Here is a 22,805-nt window from a genome sequence, read left to right on the forward strand (position 1 = left end):
TATCGTTCCAAATGATCGGCTTCTTATCAATCTCTTCAAGGGTAGAGGACAAAACCCTTTGAAGAGTGTTCCTGAAGCTCCCCCAAGCTTTGAGGATGGCAGTCATGAGAGGAGAGGCAGGAGACCTGAGAGAGGCGGAAGAAAAAATCCAGCGAGGGCTGTCCACCCAATCATCTCCTAAGGTAGGTGTGCAAGCTTGAATGCGTCCAAAAAAGAAATCCTTCCAAGGTTCCTGCCCAGGCATGAGTCCCCTCACCACGACCTTACAAAGCAATGCCCTGCACTGCAAGTCCGGGTCAATGATATTAAGTCCCCCTTCCCATGTAGGGAGAATAATGGTCTCCCAAGCCACCCTCGCTGCAACATCTGCCGTGCCATCAAGTCCACTCCAAAGAAAATTTCTGACTGGTCTAATGAGCTGAGTGATGCAATCCCTAGATCGGTACCAGCAAGAACACACAAACCAGACGGTGGCCAAAAGAACTTGGTTCACTACCACAACTCTAGAGGCAAGGTCGAGTTTGGTTGAGCTCCAAAAAAGGAGCTTTTTCCTTATACTTTCTAAAACTGGGGCAAACTGATGTGCTGGAGAGATGCCCGGCATCCCAAATACCTGACAGGAACACCCCTCTGAATCCAAGAAAAGCCAATGTCAACTCCCCAGCCTGGAGTGTCCTCATCACTGATCCAAAAGCCAAAGGATTTATGCCAATTGATGTGTGCCCTTGTAGCTGAGCAAAAAATATCCAAGGCTGTCCGGAAAGAATGAAGTGACTGCGAAGAGGCCTTAATAAACATAGCAGTGTCATCAGCCAACTCATAGTCAAGAAGCTCCTGCTCCTGTCTCAAGGGCAATGTCAACCCATAAAGCTCAGCCTGAGATCTAAGGAAGATACTCATAGGTTCTGCCACAAAGAGAAACAGGAAGGGGGCTAAAGGGCATCCCTGACGAACTGATCTGGAAATTTGAAACCTGTCACCCCTTACCCCTCCAATCAAAACCTGGCTGTGGGCTGATCTATAAAGGGAGGCCACCCCTCTAATCCATGCATCTGAAAATCCAAACCCTAGAAGAGTGCCCTCAAGAAAATCCCAATCTACTCTGTCATGGGCTTTCTCAAAGTCCAGGAGTAGAACTGCCAGCCTCTGCCCGCTCTCTGCATAGCCCACTCTGTGGCCTCCCAAAAGGAAAATATATTATCAAATATGCTCCTGCCATGCACAAAGCCTGTCTGAGTATCATGGATAAGGTCTGGAAGAAGGGGCTGCAACCGGATGCTGATCGCCTTGGCCAGGATTTTGTACAGAGTGCCCAAAAGAGTGATGGGTCTCCAGTGGGATACAAAATTCGTGTTGCCATCTTTTGGGATAAGGTGTATGAGTCCCTCGGTCAGTGAGTCAGGCATCTCACCCGAGTCGCAAATGCCCTGCAAGGCTGAAGTAATATGATCACCTATCATATCCCAAAAGGCTGTAAAAAAAGGAGTAAGACCATCGGAACCAGGGCATTTGTCCTTATGAAGGGCGGAGAGAGCACTCTTGCATTCTGTGTTTCTAAAGCGTGCATCAAGTGAGCAAATCATCTTTGGTGTGACTAACACGGGTAGACTCTGCCAAATCTCATCTCTAGCCATATCTCTGGCTTGTGTGTCAGGATCTGCGGAGAGAAGGGAGGCATAGAAAGCTGTATGACTGTATCCGGATGAGATTGCAAAACGCCGTTAGAGTCAATAAGCTGCCTGACACTCTCTCTACTATGTCTGGGACCAAGTGTAGAGAAAAAGTGTTTATTGACTCTCCTTGCCATCTGTACCCAAAAGGACTCCCGTGCATGGAAGGCATACTCTGCTCTTTGATCAAGCAATGTCGTTTCTGCTCCTCCCTCTGCAAGGCTGCCAACTGCCGGCATATACCAATCTCCCGCCTGAGTATCTCACCTCGCCGAGCAGTAGCAATGGAGTGATAAAAGTCGCTAATACTAGCAAGTGCTGTGGCCACATGTGAAGGACCGGCCACCCCCCCTGCATGTGAGAAACCTAGATCTCCAAGACTGGCTCTGTGAGGGTCTCATATGTGTATAAGGCATCGGGAATCTTGATACTGTGAGACCGTCCTCTCAGATGGGGCTCTGTGATGGACAAAACTACCGGAAAATGGTCGGAAGTGGAAACATCAGGTGCAATGCAAACTGTCCCCCCTCTATCAAGAGCCCAGTCATCCACATAGAATCTGTCAATCCGGGCATGGATAGGCATCTGCACCCTATGGTTCGACCATGAAAACAAAAGTGACTAAGACTGAACATGAAATGCATCATCTGACCAAACATCTCTGCCACTGAACCTGAACAAGAAGGCATCCCAAGTTGCTCTCTCGAGGGAATGAATACCACCTTCTCTGCCTCCTTGCTTATCAGAAGGTGGCTCAACCATGTTGAAGTCACCTCCAATAATCCACGAATCTGCAATGTCAGCCCACGAGAGCAACTCTTGCCAAAACATAACGCGGTTCCCTCTGTTGATCGGAGCATAGAGGTTGAGGAAACCAACCTTACGTCCGTCCATCAGAATTAAAACCCACTGGGCCCTGGAGGGGGTTATGGTACCGTGTCCAATGATCAGAGGGAGAATAGAATCTGAAACTGATATGCATGTACCTCCTCTGGTTCCCAAGGCAGGAAGCCAAAAAGTCCGGCCTGAAAGCAGCTTACTTGACTTGGAGCAATCTCTGACATCCAGTTTGTGTTCCTGAAGAAAAACCATGTCTAGGGAACCACCTGAAACACCTGGATGGAGTTGATTCCTGATCAGCTGTCTGCGACGGCGATGAGGGATGCCGCTCAATCCCCGTATATTCCAACTGGCTATCCTTATCGACGGGAGGAAGCGGGTTGGAATACCTTACCTGACCTGGTGGCGGAAAAAGAACCCTCAACCGGAGCTGACCTCCTGCCATACACACGAGGTCCAAGGGGAGGAAAGTCCACAGGTGAGAGGGAGAAAGATCTCTCAAGAGGGATGCTGATAACTGGCTCTCCGAAAGTGGACGGTACAAAATCATCATCTGGGAGGTCAGAGAAGTTCTCCAGAGCGGAAAAGGAGTTCTGCTGAGCCAGTCCTGGGGAGGGTGTGCGAAGGATTCCTACCGAAGCAGGGATAGAATGTAAGATCCCCTTCCCTCTATCCACGGAAGGAGGCACCTGTACTGAGTCCTGATCAAGAAGTGTTGCGGATGAGGTGCCAACAACCTGGGTTGCTGAGGAAGGTACAGCTTGTGATCCTCGGATGGAGTGGAAGAAGGCTCCTCCCGAGGCTCCAAGGGGGTAGCCTCTGAAGCGATGGATGTGTGATATGAAGTAGAGGGCCTAACCGCGACCGTAACCCACCGTGCGCCAAAGGTGGTGCGGGGTGCAGGGGGGACTCGAGTAGCCCTTGGAGGGGGGGGAGCCCGTGTCTGAGGTGGTGCCTGTGGAGCGGTAAGTCCTGCTTCTGCTCTTTGTCGTAAGCTAGTTCTGTTCTGTGTAGTCAGCGCTATAACAAGACCGTCGTACTTTGGTGGGAGAATCCGTGCACCTTCGTGCTAGATTCTCGCTGGTGATGGTGATGCCAATTGCAGTCATGTGATCGTGTAGATTCTTCACCCTAGTGATGAACTTCTCTGCCGCTTCAGACTCAGACATTTTCTCGTTCGCGAGTTGAGTCTCTAGATTCTAAATCTGTGTCTGATTCGTGGTCTCGTATTGATTTTTCAAGACCGTCCATGCCTCCTTCGCTATGGTGACATGTTAAATTAACGCCATGACGGAACCACTTACACTGCAGACAATAGAACACAGTGCATCTGCATTTCTTCTTGACCACGCGAGAATCATCCGCAGTTGGTACTATCTGTTACGCGCTGGTTGCTTTCTGGGCCTGTTTTTCTTCTTTGGGCAATCTCTGGCGAAGTGCCCCGAGGATCTGCAAATCCTACACTGGTCCTGCGTACCTGCAACCTCAAATCTTTGGTGGAAGAAGGACCCATCGTGTCGTTGTAGCATGATGTGGTCATCTGAAATATTAGGGTCCTGGACAATGACCCTAACCCTGGGTACCCCATTCATCCTGACCGCCTCAGCAACCGAAGAGGGCTCGCCAGGAAGAGGGGGGATCTCTGCTACCACACCAAACCTCTCTCCAATAAGTGAAAGAAGCCTGTGATAAATTGAGGGGAGACCAGGGAACCTGATGAAAACCGAAACTCCCTGCTTGTCCTCTTCAACTGGGTCAAAGACCAGTTGAAAGGGAAACAAAAAAATCCTGTTGTAGCCTAGAAATAGAAACCCGGCCTGTAGCAGGTCTCTCGTGATGTCCGGGGAATCTAGGCACACCTGAAAGAAACGTCGTCCCAACAAACGAACATCCTTAAGGTGGGGGGCGAGCTTACTTGGGGAAGTGCCGTAAGCATCCAATCTCTAGCTTGTGACCTGGAGGGGTGGGAGCCATGAATGCGTGCGAAGAGAGTCGTGGAACACTCTTGCTCCAAATCCTTTTGCAACTGCCGTAACTCGTCTTTTGAGAAAGTGATGGTTGTCGCGGCTGGTGTGGGCGGTAAGGGATTGACTGAGTGGGAACCCATTCGTCAATCGAGGTGAAAAAGGCCGATTCAAACGCAAGGAAGAACTCCGTCCGCTTTCCTGAAGCCCAGGAGACCCCTAACGGAGAATAGGCTACTCCATATGAGGGGAGAGGGTGAAAGGAAGGAGGGAGAGAGAGGATGAGCAGAGGAGGAATCAGCAAGGGGATAGGGGGGGCAGCAAGGAGGAGGGAGAGGAGAGGAGGGGGGGATAGAGGAGAGGAGGAGTGGAGAAGAGAGGGGGGGGGGCGGGGGGGAGAGGAGGGCGGGGGGAGCAGCAGGTAGGAGGAAGGGGAGGGAGGAGGCAGCGTGCGGGGGAGGAGGCAGCGCGCAAGGGGAGGCTGCAGCAGTGACGGAGGGGAGGCGGGGGGTAGGGGGGAGGGGAGGGAGGAGAAGCAAGGAGGGGAGGGAGGAGGTGGGAGAGCAGCAGGTAGGTGGGAGGGGAGGGGAGAGGCTGCGCGCGAGGGGGAGGAGGCAGCACGCAGGGGGGGGCTGCAGCAGCGAGGGAGGGGAGTCGGGGGAGGAGGCGGTGGGAGCAGCAGGTAGGAGGGAGGGGAGGGAAGAGGCTGCGCGCAGGGGGGGAGGAGGCAGCGCGCAGGGGGAGCTGCAGCAGCGAGGGAGGGGAGTTGTGCTCCTGCTGCCCTCCTTCCTGCTCCCCTCCTTGGTGCCCCCACCTTCCCCTCCTTGCTTCTCCTCCCTCCCTTCCCCAAAAATTGGTATTTGACAAAGACTTGCTAAGAAATTGTGTAAAAATAATGAGAAATTACATGTGCGGTCTTTAAGAGCAGAGATTTTGGCTGGTTCCTGTTCTTGAGTTTTCTGGTGAGTAGGAGAGGCGTCATTAACACCACCAGTGTAAACAACTAATCAAGATAGAAGACACTCTTTCTTTGCTGCCCCTTGGCTAAGAGACATACTTGATACACGAAATGCGGAGGCTACAAATTTGAGTATTGAATAGGCAGAAAGGCCGGATTTCCTGCTAATGTGATGTTCATTTGTTACTCTGCTGTGCTGAAATGTGGCCCAGGTTGCCCCTCTGAAGAGTGCAGAAATGGATAATGATGCCAGCGTCCTGAACAATACTGTTCCAATGAAAGAAAGCCAAGACTTCTCTTTGGGTTTGTGTTAATAAATCTATGTCGTGCCAATATGCTCGCAGAATGCAGTTGCAAAACTCATCGATTTCAGAAAGAGTTGTCATGGAAGTACACAGTTTTGGTTATAGTCTTTGGACTAAACTGCATATCTGTCTTTTGTGGCAGGCATTCTCTATCCTTCTTCACAGATTGAAAGCCTTAATGCTGACAATAATATCAGACATTTGGATCTGTATGCAGCAAAAGAACTTAAATTAAGAGTTTTGACAGAGATCAATCAAGTTCTTCGTGATGAAAGGGTGGAAGATTACGTTCGCATATCTGGTGCTGTTTCTAAGAGATTAGATGAAGTTTTTCGGCAACATTGTAAATTCTTAGAGGTACTTTCAAAAGTCTCAAGTTTCATTCTTATGTCTCTATGCAATACAACATTTGGTGATGCTATTCATTGCTTCATGTAATATATTCCAAATAAACGGAAGCTCAGCATAGAGTATTTCATAATATAACTTCTGACAGAATTTCATCGTAATGCTATAGGATTGACATGTATTTTGTATTCCCCTTACAGAGCTATTGTTGGATGTACTTTACTACAGTTATCTACTGTACTGTTCTCCTTTTGTGGCAGCTCCTGGTTTTGATGACCTAATCAATGGTATCAGTATGACTTGTGCCAGCAATTCTATGGGCTTGCTCTTTTTTCCTGTATGGAAACACTGCTTAAAAATGTTGGACCTCAGTGTGCAAATTTTTAGGCAGGAGATGAATATGGTAATGACCTCAAGTAAGGCAGCAACTACCTAATCTCCTGGAGGAGAGGTTACTAGTCAAAATATCTAATGGCTGAGCTGTTGGAGGCAGTGCAGAGAGAGAGGTGGAATACTGCATGGATTAGGTGTGCTTTCAAGGGGAACCACAAATGGTGTGGGGTAATGTGGAAGTGTATGTGAGACACTCCATATCTAGAGCTAGTGTGCATAGTGTGCCTGGTAATGCAATTGTAAAATGAGTATGAGCAAGGAAATAGTGCATGCTAACTGTAATAAACAAGGAATAGGTAGCTTGAAAATAAGGATATAAAGAATGTGGGTATGTGCAATATCACTTGGGTTTAATAAAGGGTAAAACCCCTAAAAGTTGTATATTAGCTTTGCTTTATAGTAGAGACTCCACCTTCATTTCTCAATTGTGTGTTATGTGTGAGGAAGAGCCTATTACCTAGCAAGGAGCCTCTTGCAATACTCGTGAGGGCTAGCACTCGGAAAGTAATTAGGGGTCTAGCTCCACTCATCCATTGACGCCTTATGACATTCAAATTCCTTAGATGCGCTTGATGTGATTTCTCCTAGCCAGTATAGCTCCTCCTTGTATGATTTCTCACGAGTATGAGATCATTGCCTTAACTCCTCCATGTGAAGCTCCTTGTGAGTTCATGATGCCTTGCTCTCTTTCTCTCTCTCCAATTGCTCAAACCAGTGGGCCATGTGATGACCTCGTGGCCTACAAAACTTGGAATTAGTGGTGCTAGCTCCCAGCATCACTCTTGGTCACTCTTGGTCCTTATGGACACATTGGCTTCCAACCTTCAAGTAGACTTATGGTTCAAGTAGACTTTTGATATGATAAGTCCCAAAGTTAGGCTTGTCTCTTGGCCCGGAGCAGCAGCCACGTGAAAATCAGAAATGCAAGTAAAAAAGGCATAGTCTTCTTTCACTAAGTTGGCTGAAGTATCACTACCATCATTTGCATGATCTGTGACAGCCATGCTTGAATCCTTTTTCTTTTCCTTGGCAATTCTTTTCTTGCATTCTCCTATGTAGTGACCCGGCTTCTTGCAATAATGATAAATGCCCTTTTTCCTGGGCTTCTCTATATCACTCTTAGCCTTGTGAGAAGGCTACAGCTTTATGCTGATGTGTAGGCTGATTTACATGTTGCTTATGCTACCCCTTCTCTTTGGGCTTTAATTTCGAAAGCATGGCATGCTCGCCAGCCCGTGAAGCCATGTTCTTCTTGGTTTTCTGTTCTTGCAACAGAAGTCCTATCAGCTCGTGAAAAGTGAGAGGGTTGCCACCTCCCTCAATGACAAATTCAGCGAGGTGTGAAATCTGAGATATGACTTAGGAAGAGAATTCAGAGTAGTAGTTATCATCTCTGAACCAAGAATAATCTCATCTATATTCAACAATTGTTCTTTCAAGTCTTGAAGCTTGGTGAGGTGATCAGACATTGAGTCACCCTCATCCATTGTGAGTATGTGATAACTCTTGCTTCAGGAAAGAGACCCTGGCATCTTTGTGGGCTGCAAACATACTTTCTAAAATATCCCATGCTGCCTTTGAGGTCTTGCATGACCGAATGTGCGGGATAATAAACCTTTTGATAGAAAGAGAAATTACTGAAAGTGCTTGTGCATCACGTGAATCCCACGTTTTTTGTTCCAGTGTGGGAGGCACAACTACAGCAGCCACTGCACTTAGCACTTGTCCCTTGAGCTTGTCCTCTACCCCTTCCTCCCACCTTGTTGAGGAGGAGTGGCAGGTGCAACCACTTTCTCTAGCCGTGTCTCATCCCCAGTGACATAATCCCACAAATGTTTACCAACTAAAAGGTTGCGTACCATAAAACTCCATAAAGAGTAATTGGTACCATCCAACTTATCCTCCTGTGTGAGGACGCCAAACACTTCATTGGGATTGTTTTGAGCCATAACTGCCAAAGAAAACAAAATGCAGCAAATGTGACAAGAAATATCCCTTTTTGGGATCTATAGGTGCACAACACAAATCCCTTCCGGGATATAGATGCAAGCTGCCCATTGCTCAAAAGTTAGTCAATCAAAGGCTGAAAATGCCACCAGAATGTCTTACAAATACCCCAAAACGTGTCAAAATAACAATGCAAAAATGGCAATTGTCTGCAATGTCACTCCATTTGAGTCCAAAATTGCTTGCAAAAATGCCAAACAACTTGTACACGGCAAAATTGCATCCAAATGCTTGCGAGAAATTGCAACTTAAAAAGGGCAAATTGATTGAAAGCCTCAGATTTTGCAATTGCCTGCAAAAGCCCCAAATTTCTCCTGAAGTATAGCTGAAGCAAAGTCCCACCAAACAAAGATATGACCAGGTCGAAAGCTAGCACAAGTTTGTATGACAATGATAAACCTATACGGACATGACGGCAGACTTGTACGGACATGTATGGCAAACTTGTGCGGGGACGGGTACGGCAAACTTGTACGGGGATGGGTACGGCAAACTCGGGTACGGCAAACTTGTACAGTAGGTGCGACAAACTTGTACGGTAGGTACGAATAGGTATGGTGGGCTGTCGCAGATGTACATATGGGTTGGCACATGTGTACGAAAGAACTAACGCAGGTACGATGCTTGTACAAAAGAGTACTGTGTACGGCATAAGGTAGCTGTTGACAGAACTGTAAGGCACTGGAGCTGCAGGTTCGTACGGCGGTGTACGATGCGAGCTGCAGGTACGTACGACGTACAGTGGAGCTGCATGTACATACGGCTTGACAGCAGTACAGCTAGACAACTTGTACAGGACGACTGGAGGTGACGGTAGTACGGCTAGAGGTATGGGCGATTGGCTGGTACAGACGATTGATGGCTCTGATACAAATGTGAGAAAAGGAGAGCGAGAGCCAATCACACACTGTATTGAAAAAGGTATCACAACATACTAGACTAAGGTTTTATCTAAGTGACAAAACCTTATCCTAACCACTAACAATGGTTAAGGGGAAAAACCTCTAATGAGGGAAAAGTGTCCCTAACCCACTTATTGGTCATACATTGGTCACTGCCATGAACTATGGCGATAATTTTAACAGAAACTGTGTGCGTTCCCGTTGACAACAAGTATGTGAACAATCCTACCTTGGATGTCACCTTTCAGTCTTAGTGTCTTGGCACGAATGGCACCCATCAATGCATCAAAAGATATGGAATAAAGTACTGGTTGAGCATCCCAATATTGCTCCTCCTCATTCACAGGGACATTCAACACTAGCATCATTCCATGCTTGGAATGATAGTGTGACAATTAATATTTTCCAACCTTGATTTTGCACATATCTAAGAGACTTCGCAAGAACAGTACTTGTGGAATAAGTTTCTCTTGGAGTTGCTGTTCTACTTCTGTCTGCCATGAAGAAGTTCCAGACTTTGCTCTAGCTTATGAAGAACTTATCAAGCTGATCTTTCCATAGTTACACTTGCTATCCACGCTGCCTCTATCTTCTCTGCCCGTCACTTGATGTGAGCTCTTGACATTACATTGCGGTGACTCCTTCACGTGACTACTCCAAACTTTGGTGAAGACTTTCCGAGCTAAATGTGGGTTCTCCGATACTACTCCGACACACCCCACTACAGTGATCTCTCTGATTAGTGCATTACATCGAGCTTGATGTAGACCACTCTACATCAACAAGTGACTTCTTCAACATTGCTTATTCGATCCGTGTCTGAGGTACTTCGCATTGATTGACTTCCCGATTGGTTGTGGTACCTAAGGCTTATCGACATTGGTGACTTTCCTTCCGGTATTTTGAGAGTCATCATGTGAGTGCTCCATGTAGCTACTCCATGGACTTCACCGGCACATATTTTCGGGCATTCCTACCTAGCGCTTAATCGACATCGTCATCGACTCGCAGGGATGTGCACACATGTGCAGTGGCTACTTGGAGGACATCTCTTATCATAAGAGATCTATTTTTTATTACTACATACTTGATGTTATTTTGGGGTCCTTTGCCTTGGGTAGTCCCCCTAAAATGATATGTATTCAGTGGTTGATTTTCATTGAGTCTAAAGGTCCTTTGTCTTGGATAGTCCTCCTAAAAAGATGTATTGGTTTTCCTATTTTGGTGTGTGGCTTCCTAACATGTCCTGTTATGAAGCCAAGGGGGATGTACTGTGGGAGCCATGTATTGGCTTTGATAGGTTTAGAGGGGAATGTATTGTGGGAGCCATGTATTGGCTTTGATAGGTCTCGTTATCAGGCCTGGTCGAGTTCCAGGATGTTGGTGTATTTCTAGACCTATGAGCTGGTCATGTAGCCATGCTATAACTTGAGCCTCTGAGCATGTTGAGTCTCAAGCCATGTGAGTGCTTGGATCAACCTCTGAACACGCTCAGACTTTAGCCTGTGAGTTACATAGGGTGCACATTTTAATGACCGTCATTGTCATGTTCTATGTTTGGTTCCATTCCAATAGTTCCTCACCTTAGACCGTCATTGTCATGTTCTGTTCTTGGTTCCATTCCAGTAGTCTCTCACCTTGCCTTCATTGGGGGGTGTTGGAATATGAAGCCAAAGTGAGTCTCAAATGAGTGTTCTAGGTGGTGTAGGAGTGGTTTTATAGTCTAGTGAGTCCCAAATGTTGGAAAGGTCACCTCCCCATCTGTAAGCCCCCAAATGAGGAGAGCGTGGGGGAGGGAGACCTAGGGCAGGATGTGCGCAAAGAGAGAATACTTGGATGTGGATCTAGGACAGATCTAGAGCATTCATGGTTGGTGGGGTATCCCAAGGAAGGAGGGTACCTGGCTGATCTGCAGGAGCATAAGGTGGAGCAGAGGACAGCAGTAGGGGCCCAAGAGAAGAGACCATGAGCTCACGGATGACGTCAGAAACAGTACGGAACAGTACGGAGCTGAGGCGCACACGCGTGGAAAGATCAGGGAGCCAAGAAATAGCGCAGCATAGTGGGGGTCTATGGGCAGGTATACAGCCTGCAGCAGGGTCTCCAGCAGCAGCAAAGGGGAGCCTAGCAGCAGCCTAAAAGGGCCTGGCTAGGGCCCTTATATAGGGCTGGGACCTTGCCTAGATTGGAGGGCCAAAAGCCCTAAAAGTGTGGGCCATAAAGGCCTAGTTTTGTGAGCCCTTGAAGGGCTGGACCAGCAGCAGACTGGTCGGCCAGTATGAAGCTGGCTGGTCGGTTTTTATGACAGGCCCCTGGGCCTATAAAAGGAGGGCCTCCAGCCCTCATTTATCATCCAACAGTTCAGCAAAAGAAGGAGCAGACAGGAGCAGCCAGGAGCCACTCCCTTGGGCCTCACATTGTGAAGGAGAGTTGAAGGTGAGCTGCAGACTGAGTTCCTAGAGGCTGGACCTTGGCTGTCTTCTAGGGCAGCAAGGTGTTGTGATCACATTCTCTGGAGCAGCCCTTTGACAGTAGACAGGAGCAGCAAGAAGGCAAGCCTTGGGCACAGAAGGTGAAGGTGACCCTGAAGGAGCTGCAGACTGAGCTTGAGTGGCAGCCCACCTAGGCTGGTTTCCAGACAGCAAGGTGGAGAGGATCGTTCTGGACGGAAAGTCTACAGACGCTCGAGGTGGAGCACGCGGACTCGAGTCTAGAGATTGCCAGCAGATAGGAGAAGGACCTTGTGGTTAGATCAGAGGACCACACCATTGGTGGGACTCTGGATCTATCTCTTTTGTATTGTGTCCATAGTTTTGGACGGAAATATACGAGTTTTGGTGTCTTCTATATCTGGCTGGTTCATTGTCTATTGATGAGTCTGCACACCTATTTTATGCACATTAAGTAAACAAGTTTGTGATTCCACACCCACACGCACACTGTGTGAGCTCCTGGGCATTACTATGAGTCTGTGTGTACCCTCTGTTGGGTTATTTTCTAACACTAAACATGCCACGTGTCATATTGTGAGATATCCCATAGACATTGTGACTTTCTCGAGTCTAGTGGCACACTATATAGTGTTGTACTTGTCTATTGTCTAATATATCAGTCAACATCAAGCTCTTTGGTATCATGTGAGTACTTGTCCATTGCTTTCATTTTCTTTCCATTTCAAATCCATTATGCTTGTTATCTTTCCTTTCCATTCCTAGTATTAGCTTGCTTCTCTCCCTACTACTATGATCTTTCAGAAGCTTTGGTAGCGAGGGACAGCTTTGGTGGCGATGGTAGCGAGTCTCCATTACGGCTTGGTGATTGTCTGACGATGACTACGCAAGTAATAATAGTGCAGGATGTGAGTATGGGTGGAGTGAATATTTGTAAATACCATGCGTATAAATTATAAATACCTTGGTATGCGAATAGAGTGTTTGACTGAAATATTATTGGAAATGCTTCCTCCTAATCGTCCAATTCAGCCAAATCAGCCTTATCAATTTATGCCTTGTAAATCAGTTCACATTGAGTTGAGTCACAAGATGTTCTTTCAGGAAAGGCTCGCCCTTACTTTTGGACCTGATCGATTAGCTCAACTAAATGCTTCCCCTCAGCCCTTCTTATTTCCGATGCTAGAGTACATCTAGGACGAAAGTGGAGACAGGTTGTGAACACAAGTGAGCAAGAGTGCACACACAAGAAAGCTTCAATAGAAATGTTCAAATGAAACAATACAAGTACTTGTTATATATAGTACCCAAGTACTACTGGTCAACCATAGGGTTGACTTTATGCCTACAACACCATATCTTTGTGATCTCTTACAAATTCCTCCTCAAAGATATGGCTGAAAGTACCCTGAAAACATCTCAGGTCTACCCTGCAGTACCTAAAGTACCATGGTTGCACAAATTCATCCAGATGGATATGCAACCTATGGGAGTATATGAAAACAATGCCATTGTGAATCACTTCACAACCCCCCTTGACATTGTGAGAATGTCTGTGATCCCAAGCCATGTTGATTTCGTAAGAAAAGATCTGTTGACAGAGCTTTGGTGAAGATATCCGCCACATTGTCCTCAGATGGACAATAGATGAGATCAATGAAGTCATCAGAAATACAATCCCGTACATAATGATAATGATTTTCAATGTGTTTCATGCGAGCATGAAAGACAGGATTGTTGGCTATGGCAATGCAACTCTGGATGTCACAGAAGATAGAGTTTGCTTCGCCATCCTTTGCATGATGCAAGTCATGCAAAAGCTTCCTTAACCACATTAACTCCGTAGTGGCTGAATTTGCAGCTTTGTACTCTACTTCACTGGAGGAAAGAGAGACTCGCTCTTGCTTCTTACTAAGCCATGAGATACAGGCTGAACCCAATGAGAAGCAATAGCCAGTAGTGGACCGTCTGTCGTCAATGTCCCCTAACCAATCTGAGTCGGTGAAACCACTCAGCTTTAGATCACAATCTGAAGCATAATGCAAGCCAAGAGAGAGAGTGCCATGGACATATCTGAGAACCCTCTTTGCTGCATTCCAATGTGTGATCGTGGGACAATGCATGAACCGGCTCAAAAGCCCTGTGGCGTAGGCAATATCAGGCCGTGTGGAGCATAGATATATCAAACTACCAACCAACTGCCTGTACAAAGTGCCATCAAACTTTTCAGCAATATCATGCTTACTCAGCTTGAGTCCCTTTTCCAATGGAGTAGCCACAGGCTTACAGTTCTCCATTTTAAATTTCTGCAACATCCCCTTCGAATACTTTGTTTGTGACATAGAAACCCCATCATGGGTCTGCCAAAACTCAATGCCAAGACAATAGTGCAATAGGCCCAAATCTGTCATGTCAAAGTTGTGACATAAAGCGGTCTGCCAAAACTCAATGCCAAGACAATAGTGCAATAGGCCCAAACATGTCATGTCAAAGTTGTGCAATAGGCCCAAATCTATCATGTCAAAGTTGTGCCATCAAACTTTCAGCAGTATCATGCTTACTCAGCTTGAGTCCCTTTTCCAATGGAGTAGCCACAGGCTTACAGTTCTCCATTTTAAATTTCTGCAACAACCCCTTCGAATACTTTGTCTGTGACAAAGAAATCCCATCATGGGTCTGCCAAAACTCAATGCCAAGACAATAGTGCCGTAGGCCCAAATCTGTCATGTCAAAGTTGTGACATAAAGTGGACTGCACTGCTGTAATTTGTTGCAAATCAGTGCCAGTGAGTATGATGTCATCCACATATAGTACCAAGATGACCAATTCTGATTTTTGCTGCAAGACATATAGATTTGGTTCTGTATGAGTTTTTATGAAGCCTTGGGACATCAAAAACTGATGTATCTTTTGATACCATGCACCTTCACCTCAAAACCTTGGGGCTGATGTACATAGACCTCCTCTTTAAGATCTCCATTGAGGAAAGCGGTCTTGACATCCATCTGGTACACTGACCAACCATAAAACGCAGCAAGAGAGATGACAGAACGAATGGTGGTCATGTTGGCCACTGGAGCCAAAGTCTTGTCATAATCTATCCCCTCCTCTTGTGCATACCCCTTGGCAACCAAACGGGCTTTGTATTTCTCAACTGTGCCATTTGAATGGTATTTCACCTTTTGTGCCAACCACATTTTTCCTAATGGGCGCATCAACCAAGTCCCATGTGGCATTCTTCTCAATGGATTTAATCTTAGCTTCCATAGCTTTCTACCATTGCAGATTATGCTGAGCATCCTTGAAGCTCTGAGGCCCATTTTCAGCTTCCATCACTGAGGTCATCAAAGCAAAATTGACCTTTTTCTGATTTTTCTGAGTGCTGGCCCTGGTTTTCCCCAAAGTAGGCTGATCCTTAGCATCTTGAATGGTCAACCTTGCCCAAGGTGGAATAGATTTCTTTGCTGTACCACTCGGAGCTGCATCAACATCTTTAGTGGCCTCTCGACGTTGATAATGCCTCCAAACATGAGGCTGTCTATTCTCATTAATTGGCTGCAAATCTGAAACATTTGAGGGAGATCCATCCTCAACATGTGGATTTGAGGGAGAGCCATCCTCAACATGTGGCAAGCCATCTAAACTATGAGAAGTAGAAGGGGAAGCATCAAGATACTCCGTCTCATCATCCTCAAATTGGATGATGTCCAAAGGGGTGCCATCGTATGGTGGCATGTCTGCACTAGTGGGCTGCATGCAGTCATTTCAGCAAAAATAACATCTCTGCTGATTATTACCTTTATGGTAGCGGGATTATAAAGCCTAAATCCCCTGCTTTCAGTGCTATACCCCACGAAAATGCATTTGACACTCTTGTCATCAAGCTTTGTCCGATGTGCATCTGGAACCAAAGCATATGCCACTGAGCCAAAAACTCTGAAATGACTAACCTTTGGCTTAAAGCCATACAAAGTCTCGAATGGAGTCACATTAACCAAAGCTTTGGTAGGGCATCTATTTTGAATATAAGTGGCTGTCACAACTGCTTCTCCCCAAAAAGCCTTTGAGACTCTCTTGAATTTCAGCATGGATCTCGAGATCCTTGAGCTGATTTGTCAAGGCAATGGCCCTTGCCTCATTCTTAACATGATACATGTTTGCCAATCTTTCCCATGCTGCCTTTGCATCCTTGCACGACTTGATAGTCGTCATAATGTGCCTCTTCACATTTGTGGCAATCAAAATTATCGCTTGGGCACTGCGGCGGTTAAACTTCTTCTGCTCCTCCGTCGATGCTATGGGACTAGCAGGAGGGGCTGTAGAAGTTTGCTGTCTGCATGTAGTCTAACCCGAAGAAGCTGTGCTGCATGTAGATGAGCCTGCTGGCCTCACTTCATCCCCACTAACAATATCCCACAAGCCCTTATCAACCAAGATGTTCTTAAGCATGAATGACCACAAGGCATAGTTTGGTCCATCCAGCTTGTCACCCTTGAACAAATTGCCAAAACTGTCTGAAAGAGTCGACATGATGCAAAATGGGATACCCACAAGCTACAAATGTACTTGCAAAAAGAACTGCAAGTCCCAAAAGTGCAACTGGCGGGGCAAATGTGCCTGCAAATCCCAAACTAATACTGGCTGTAAATGCAAAGTACGACTGGCTGCTCTGAAATCCCACTGACTGCACAATGCAATCACTGCAAAAATGGCATCAACCAATCAATGCACTCTGTTGCAATCTGAAGTGCAATCCCAAACTGAAAATGCACAACCCAAATCTAAAAGAGCGCACCCACGAGTGCTCAAATGCATCCAACGGAGCTCAAAAGCATCCACAAGTGTAAAGTAACTGCAAATGTGCCCAACAATGCAGAGTATCTGCAAATGCACCTGAGAGTGCAAGAGTATGGGCTGCAAAAACAATCCCGAAGCGAAATACACAGCTCAAAACACTTACTGAAAGTGCACCTTGGCCTGAAACACCTGCAAAACATTCGACTGGCTGTGTGGGCAAGCTAGAGATGACAAAGGAGCTGAAGTGAGCTGTTTGGAACTGAATGAAGCTGCTGGGAGTACTTCTGAACACAATACACGTGTAGAGAAGAGCTTGGAGAAGCATGGAGACGCCTGGAGCTGCTGGAACACACCGGGGAGAGACTGGAGCTGAAAAAGGTCTAGATCTGAGCAGAAACGCCCAAAAAGAGCCGAAAACTTCTCGAATCGCCTTCTAACAAGTCGTATGGGCTGGAAACCAGGTCAAGACAAGTCGTACGGACTCGCGGCATTATCGCGCAACTGTACGGACAGATGCGTACGGACTGTACGGACGAAAAAAAAGCAGATTTTTTTTTCCCCCTGACTGAAATGGTGCGGGACAGGCTTGTTTATATGCGGGCAGCTCTGAAATTTCAAAAAATGTTGAAATCGGACCTCAAAAGGTCAAAAAACAGCCGCTGGATTGTTGGAGCTACCTCAAGCAAAAGCTGGAGAGCTGAATGTGAGAACCAAGAACGCGCATTGGAGTACGAAGCTTGCGGGAGTCTGGAAGCAAGCGCGAGAATGGGCTCTAGAGACGGAAGCGCTCTGATACCAAATGTAGGAACAAAGTGGAGACAGGTTGTGAACACAAGTGAGCTAGAGTGCACACACAAGAAAGCTCCAATAGAAATGTTCAAATAAAACAATACAAGTACTTGGTATATATAGTACCCAAGTACTACTGGTCAACCATAGGGTTGACTTTATGCCTACAACACCATGTCTTTGTAATCTCTTAATGTAGGAACAAAGTGGAGACAGGTTGTGAACACAAGTGAGCAAGAGTGCACACACAAGAAAGCTGCAATAGAAATGTTCAAATGAAACAGTACAAGTACTTGGTATATATAGTACCCAAGTACTACTGGTCAACCATAGGGTTGACTTTATGCCTACAACACCATATCTTTGTAATCTCTTACAGTACAACCTCATCTTTGAGATTCATATCTTTGTTTTGATTTGAGGAGATAGAGAGTGATCGTCTCTTTAGGGCCTAGGCTTCATTTAATGCCCCAATCTCCTCTTTCTTCTTCAATACGTGGTTTGAGACTAAACCCCCAGTTTTGTGTCACAGTATAACATCATGATTCTGGCAAAAGAGACTCTAAGCATATGACATGGAATATTCTTGCTGGGTTGAACCCTATGTGTCATGGGTATGTCCACCAAGCTGAATAGTATCACCTGGATCAAAGGGAAATTCATAACCATTCTTGACTTCGGCATCTGGAGTTTGTCTTAACTTGTGTGCTCCATCTGTCTCCTCATCAGTCACATCAAGTATCTCCCTCATCATGAGTCACATCAAGGATCTCGGGAGCATCCCCCTACTCCTCCTTATCATCAGAGAGTTCAATGATCATGCTTAGTTTGGCTGTCCCAGTATTTTGTATTTTGCATATCCCCTATGCTCTCGGGAGTCCTTTTCTCATCATACTTGAAGCATTGATTTTCCCTCTTTTTGCTGTCTATGATGGCTTTGGTCTGCTGTTTAATATTTGAATTTTCAGCTAACTATAGCATTTGGCTTGCCTCCTGGTTTCTCATCAAGGTGCCTATAAGGCCTTGCATATGGCATTTTGCTACTTGATATTGTAGGGAACCTGGAAAATGGAGCTGCAGCCTTGCAGGCATGCCATTCAAGCATCTTTGCTTTCTTTTAAAGCTCAAATGCATGCTGCCCATAGCATTCTTGTACTCGTTTGCATACTAGGCTTGAATACCTCCATGAGCTTGGAAGCTCGCTCAATGGTTTGAGGCTCGTGAGACTTCCTCACATCAGAGGTGGGATGCAAGCCGCGAATAAACACAGCAACTGTCCCTTCTCAGATATGTCATGCACAAAAAGGAAAAGTCTCTAGAATTGCTGCAAATGCTCTTCTATCGTGCCCTTTTGAGATAGTGCATAAAAGTCTTCTAAGTATTGCTCTAGTACTAGTGAGGATATAAATGTAGTGGCCATCAACTTTTTAAACTCTGGGCATATGTTTGACCTTTGTTTAGATTCCCTCGTGTACTACGAACAAGTGTGAGCATAATCTTGTAAATGTATCATGGAAAAGATAATTCGCTCCTCATCTTGTTTGGGGTAGAAGCGGAAGTAATCTTCCAGCTTTGTGAGCCATTTCTCTAGCTCATTGGGGGTGCGTGTGTCACCTTTAAACATGTGTACTGTGAGCTTATCCTTGACATTAATTCTTGCATTATCCACCCCCAAATGTATGCGATCGTCAACCTTAAGGTTCACGTAATCATGCAATGGGATCTCATCACGGATGTCTAAAGACAAGGCACATTAACAGCGCAATGTCTTGGACAGCATATCATCAATCACGGGCTATCGTCCATAGCTAACACTGTGGAATGTAGAGCCACCTGTTTGATGTAGGTGATGTGTATGGCTATAAGTACTGATTGACGCCACAATTGGTTCATGAACCCTAGGCTGTGTAATCCCATCAATCGTATCTTCATGCAATGACTGCATACTAAAAGGCTAAAAGGAGGATTGACCTCTTTTTCACTATTGTGGACTACCATGTGAACCCAAAACAACTCTAGGCATGTTGGCTGGTGCGATAAAAAGAATAATTTTGCTCATAGGAGCACTCATTGAATGCACACCGTTGGGTCGACCCAAGATAGATGGCTCCATTTGCAAAGGTGCAGAGAGCTGTAAATCAGATGATGGCCGCAAGTTCAACAAAAAGGTGCTTGGTGGTATGATGAATGTGTCGACACCAAGGTAATCCCCATACTAGGGAGCAGATTGCTCAATTGAAAGGATCTGAAGGACTGAAATCCAGTGTTGCATCGAGCATCTGCCATAAAACCTTCGTGTGGTGCGGACAATGTGTCCGATTGATCCCCATGCTGGGGTTTAGGCTACTTGTCTTTGTCTAGTAACACATGTGGCGACTTGGTTGAGCTGCTAGCCAATCTACTGACCAATTTCTTGCCCCAATGGTAGAAATGTACCATGAAACATGGAAGAGAGTGCCTCAAGAAATAGTGCTTGTATATCCAGAGATGTAGGAGATATGGTGAGAGTAGTAGGAGACATGGGCCGAGAAAGGACATCTCTGCGACTATTGGGTGTACCCATTGTGGAAGGCACTTGCTCATGTTGAGCAGCCTCATCACTGCCAGGCATGGCTCCTTAACACGAGGTAAATGCTTGGGTGCCTTGGTGAACTGTCACAAGAAAAGCAGAAGCTCGAACGTGGCTAGTTCCTTGCAAGAAAGTCCCAATCTGACAGGCATAACTGTCCCCACAAGGGAGTAGGACCGCAGTGTGATGAAAGCAAGTAGACTAAGTAAAATATGCTATAGTAATAAGACCTGATATTGTATGCAAAGACACAGGAAGTGTCGACCCGGAGAAGCTTTAGTGAAAAATCAGTTAAGAAGCCTTGAAACGGAGCTCAAATGGGGTGAGAACAGCCTTGTAAAGGGCTACTAAAGCCTTGCAAAACTAGGCTTGAAGGCCTTTTTGTTTTTTTGGATGGTGGGAGAAAGGTCCTAAGTGACCTAAGAGAGTTAGGACGCCTAATCTAAGACCATGAGGATAGTTAGAACACTTGAGTCATGCCTAGTTAGTCTAACCTAACACAACCTACTAGTACTCAACCTAACCCTAGTTAGATTAACCCAAGTAACCTAGCTTTGACTAAACTAAACCTAATCCAACATAAACTAGAGTAACTAAACCTAACTAAAACCTAAACTAACCTAACCTAACCCTAACAAATCTAAACTAATCTAACCTAATTAAAGTAATTCTAAGGTTCTGTAGTTGAGCGACGGTGACGGCACAACGTGCCACGGCGGAAAGGCTTGGGATTGGGTGTGGCGGAGAGGTGGATAAGCCTTTGCAAGCTGCATATAGACTTCTTCTGCTTTGAGGAGAGTCGATGGTGAGATATCATTTGAGGAAAGTCGAGGGGAACAGTTGATGAGGTAACTTGGCCCTAGCTATCTGCATTAGGATTGGCTTAGTACAGGGTTTGTTATTGCAAGATTTTCTTGATGCTGGCTGTTTGTGTCAGGTGTTGTGTTGCTACGTACGATTAATGTGTTTCCTGCAGATTTTCGATTGATGTTGAAGGTGGTCGTTCTCTTGCTTTGTCTTTTGTCTTGCAGTTGGTCGACACCTTGCTTGCTTGATGCTGAGTCTTGGATTGACACCTGACGCTCTAGTATTTGCTTGACGCTATGATTGGATGAGAGCGTGCTGACGGCTAATGTGGCGGCGGAGTGATGCTTGACATTGCTAGTTTGTTCTGCTTGCATGAGGTACTGTATGGAAGAAGGAGAAAATGGAAAGAAGGCATAAGGCCCTAGGAAGGATACCAATGTAGGAAAGGGGTAGGGGCAGATTAGAGAAAGAGGATAGAATGATGTGTATATAGGCTCGACATCTTAGGAGTACATGTGGATCATTTTCCACCGTCCCCTTTGGGGCATATTTTGCATATCCTTTTGAAGAGACATGGCGGTAGGAGAATGCGTAGGAATATGGAAAGCATAATGGAAAGGCAAAATGGAAAGAAAATGAAAGAACAAGTGCTAGGCAATGATAACCAAAATACTCACATGATATAAAGCTTGATGTTGACTGATGTAATAGACAATAGACAAGTACAACACTAAATAGTGTGACACTAAACTCTAGAATGCCATAGTGTATATGGGATAACTCCCAATATGACACGTGGCATGTCTAGGACTTACTAGACTATAAAACACACCTAGAACACTCATTTTAGACTCACTTTGGCTTCATATCCCAACACCCCCCCACGAAGGCAAGGTGAGAGACTACTGGAATGGAACCAAGAACAGAACATGACAATGATGGTCTAAGGTGAGGGACTATTGGAATGGAACCAAGAACAGAACATGACAAAGACGGTCATCACACTGTACACCCTATGTAACTCAGAGGAGGCTAAAGTCTGAGCGTGCTGAGAGGTTGATCCGAGCACTCTCATGGCTTGAGACTCAACATGCTCAGAGGCTGACGTTATAGCATGGCTACATGACCAGCTCATAGGTCTAGGAATACACCAACATCCTGGAACTTGGCTAGGCCTGATAATGAGATCTATCAAAGCCAATACATATGGCTCCCACAGTACATCCCCCCTTGGCTTCATAACATGACATGTTAGGAAGCCACACACCAAAATAGAAAAACCAATACATCTTTTTAGGAGGACTATCCAAGGCAGAGGACCTTTAGAAGGACCTTTAGACTGAATGAAAACCAAACACTCAATACATATCATTTTAGGGGGACTACCCAAGGTAGAGGACCCCAAAATAACATCAAGTATGTAGTAATAAAAATAGATCTCAAATTATAAGAGGTCCTCCAAGTAGCCACTGCACGTGTGCACATCCTTGCGAGACGATGACGATGTCAAAGAAGCGCTAGGCAGGAATATCCCAAAAGATGTGTCGGTGAAGTCCATGGGGTAGCTAGATGGAGCACGCACATAGTGACTCTGAAAAGGGCCAAGGGAGAGTCATCGATATTGAAGTAGAGGCTGGAGGTGTCATGAGCCTTCGGAGAGTTGGTCAAAAGTGGAGCTCGGGCACCAAGGACAATCGGCCGGTAATCAGAGAAGTCGGGAAGTGTTTGGAGCTCACATCAAGCTCGGAGCAGCTCCAATAGAATGTCGGGCGGAAGGAGCAAATGGCGGGCTGGAGCAGAGGTCAACGATGAAGAGGATGGACAGCTCCACGTTGAGCTGGTTGCATCATGCTTGGGCTGTCAAATCATTGAGCTCCAGAACAAAATTCGCACACAGAAACAAATTTCATCACTTCTTGCAAGGGCTGTAACTTTTCATAGAAAACTCGGATTGCACTGATGTAGGAAACGAAATTTATAGTACAACTTTGTTGAAGACACAAAGC

At 45.9% G+C, this 22,805-nt stretch overlaps 1 protein-coding gene across 1 annotated transcript in view; it reads left to right on the top strand.

The window, feature by feature from the left end:
• The window catches only part of LOC147891206 (ATP binding microtubule motor family protein), a 118,867-nt gene that overhangs the window by 32,108 nt on the left and 63,954 nt on the right, over positions 1–22,805 (top strand). The window contains exons 11-12 of the mRNA XM_087389717.1: positions 5,645–5,735; positions 5,880–6,094. Coding sequence (XP_087245843.1) covers positions 5,645–5,735; positions 5,880–6,094 — 306 coding nt within the window. The remainder of the gene's footprint in view (positions 1–5,644; positions 5,736–5,879; positions 6,095–22,805) is intronic.

Source organism: Dipteris shenzhenensis, chromosome 18, assembly GCF_047967505.1.
Source record: "Dipteris shenzhenensis isolate YYH24624 ecotype China chromosome 18, Dip_SZ_1.0, whole genome shotgun sequence".
NCBI lineage: Eukaryota > Viridiplantae > Streptophyta > Polypodiopsida > Gleicheniales > Dipteridaceae > Dipteris > Dipteris shenzhenensis.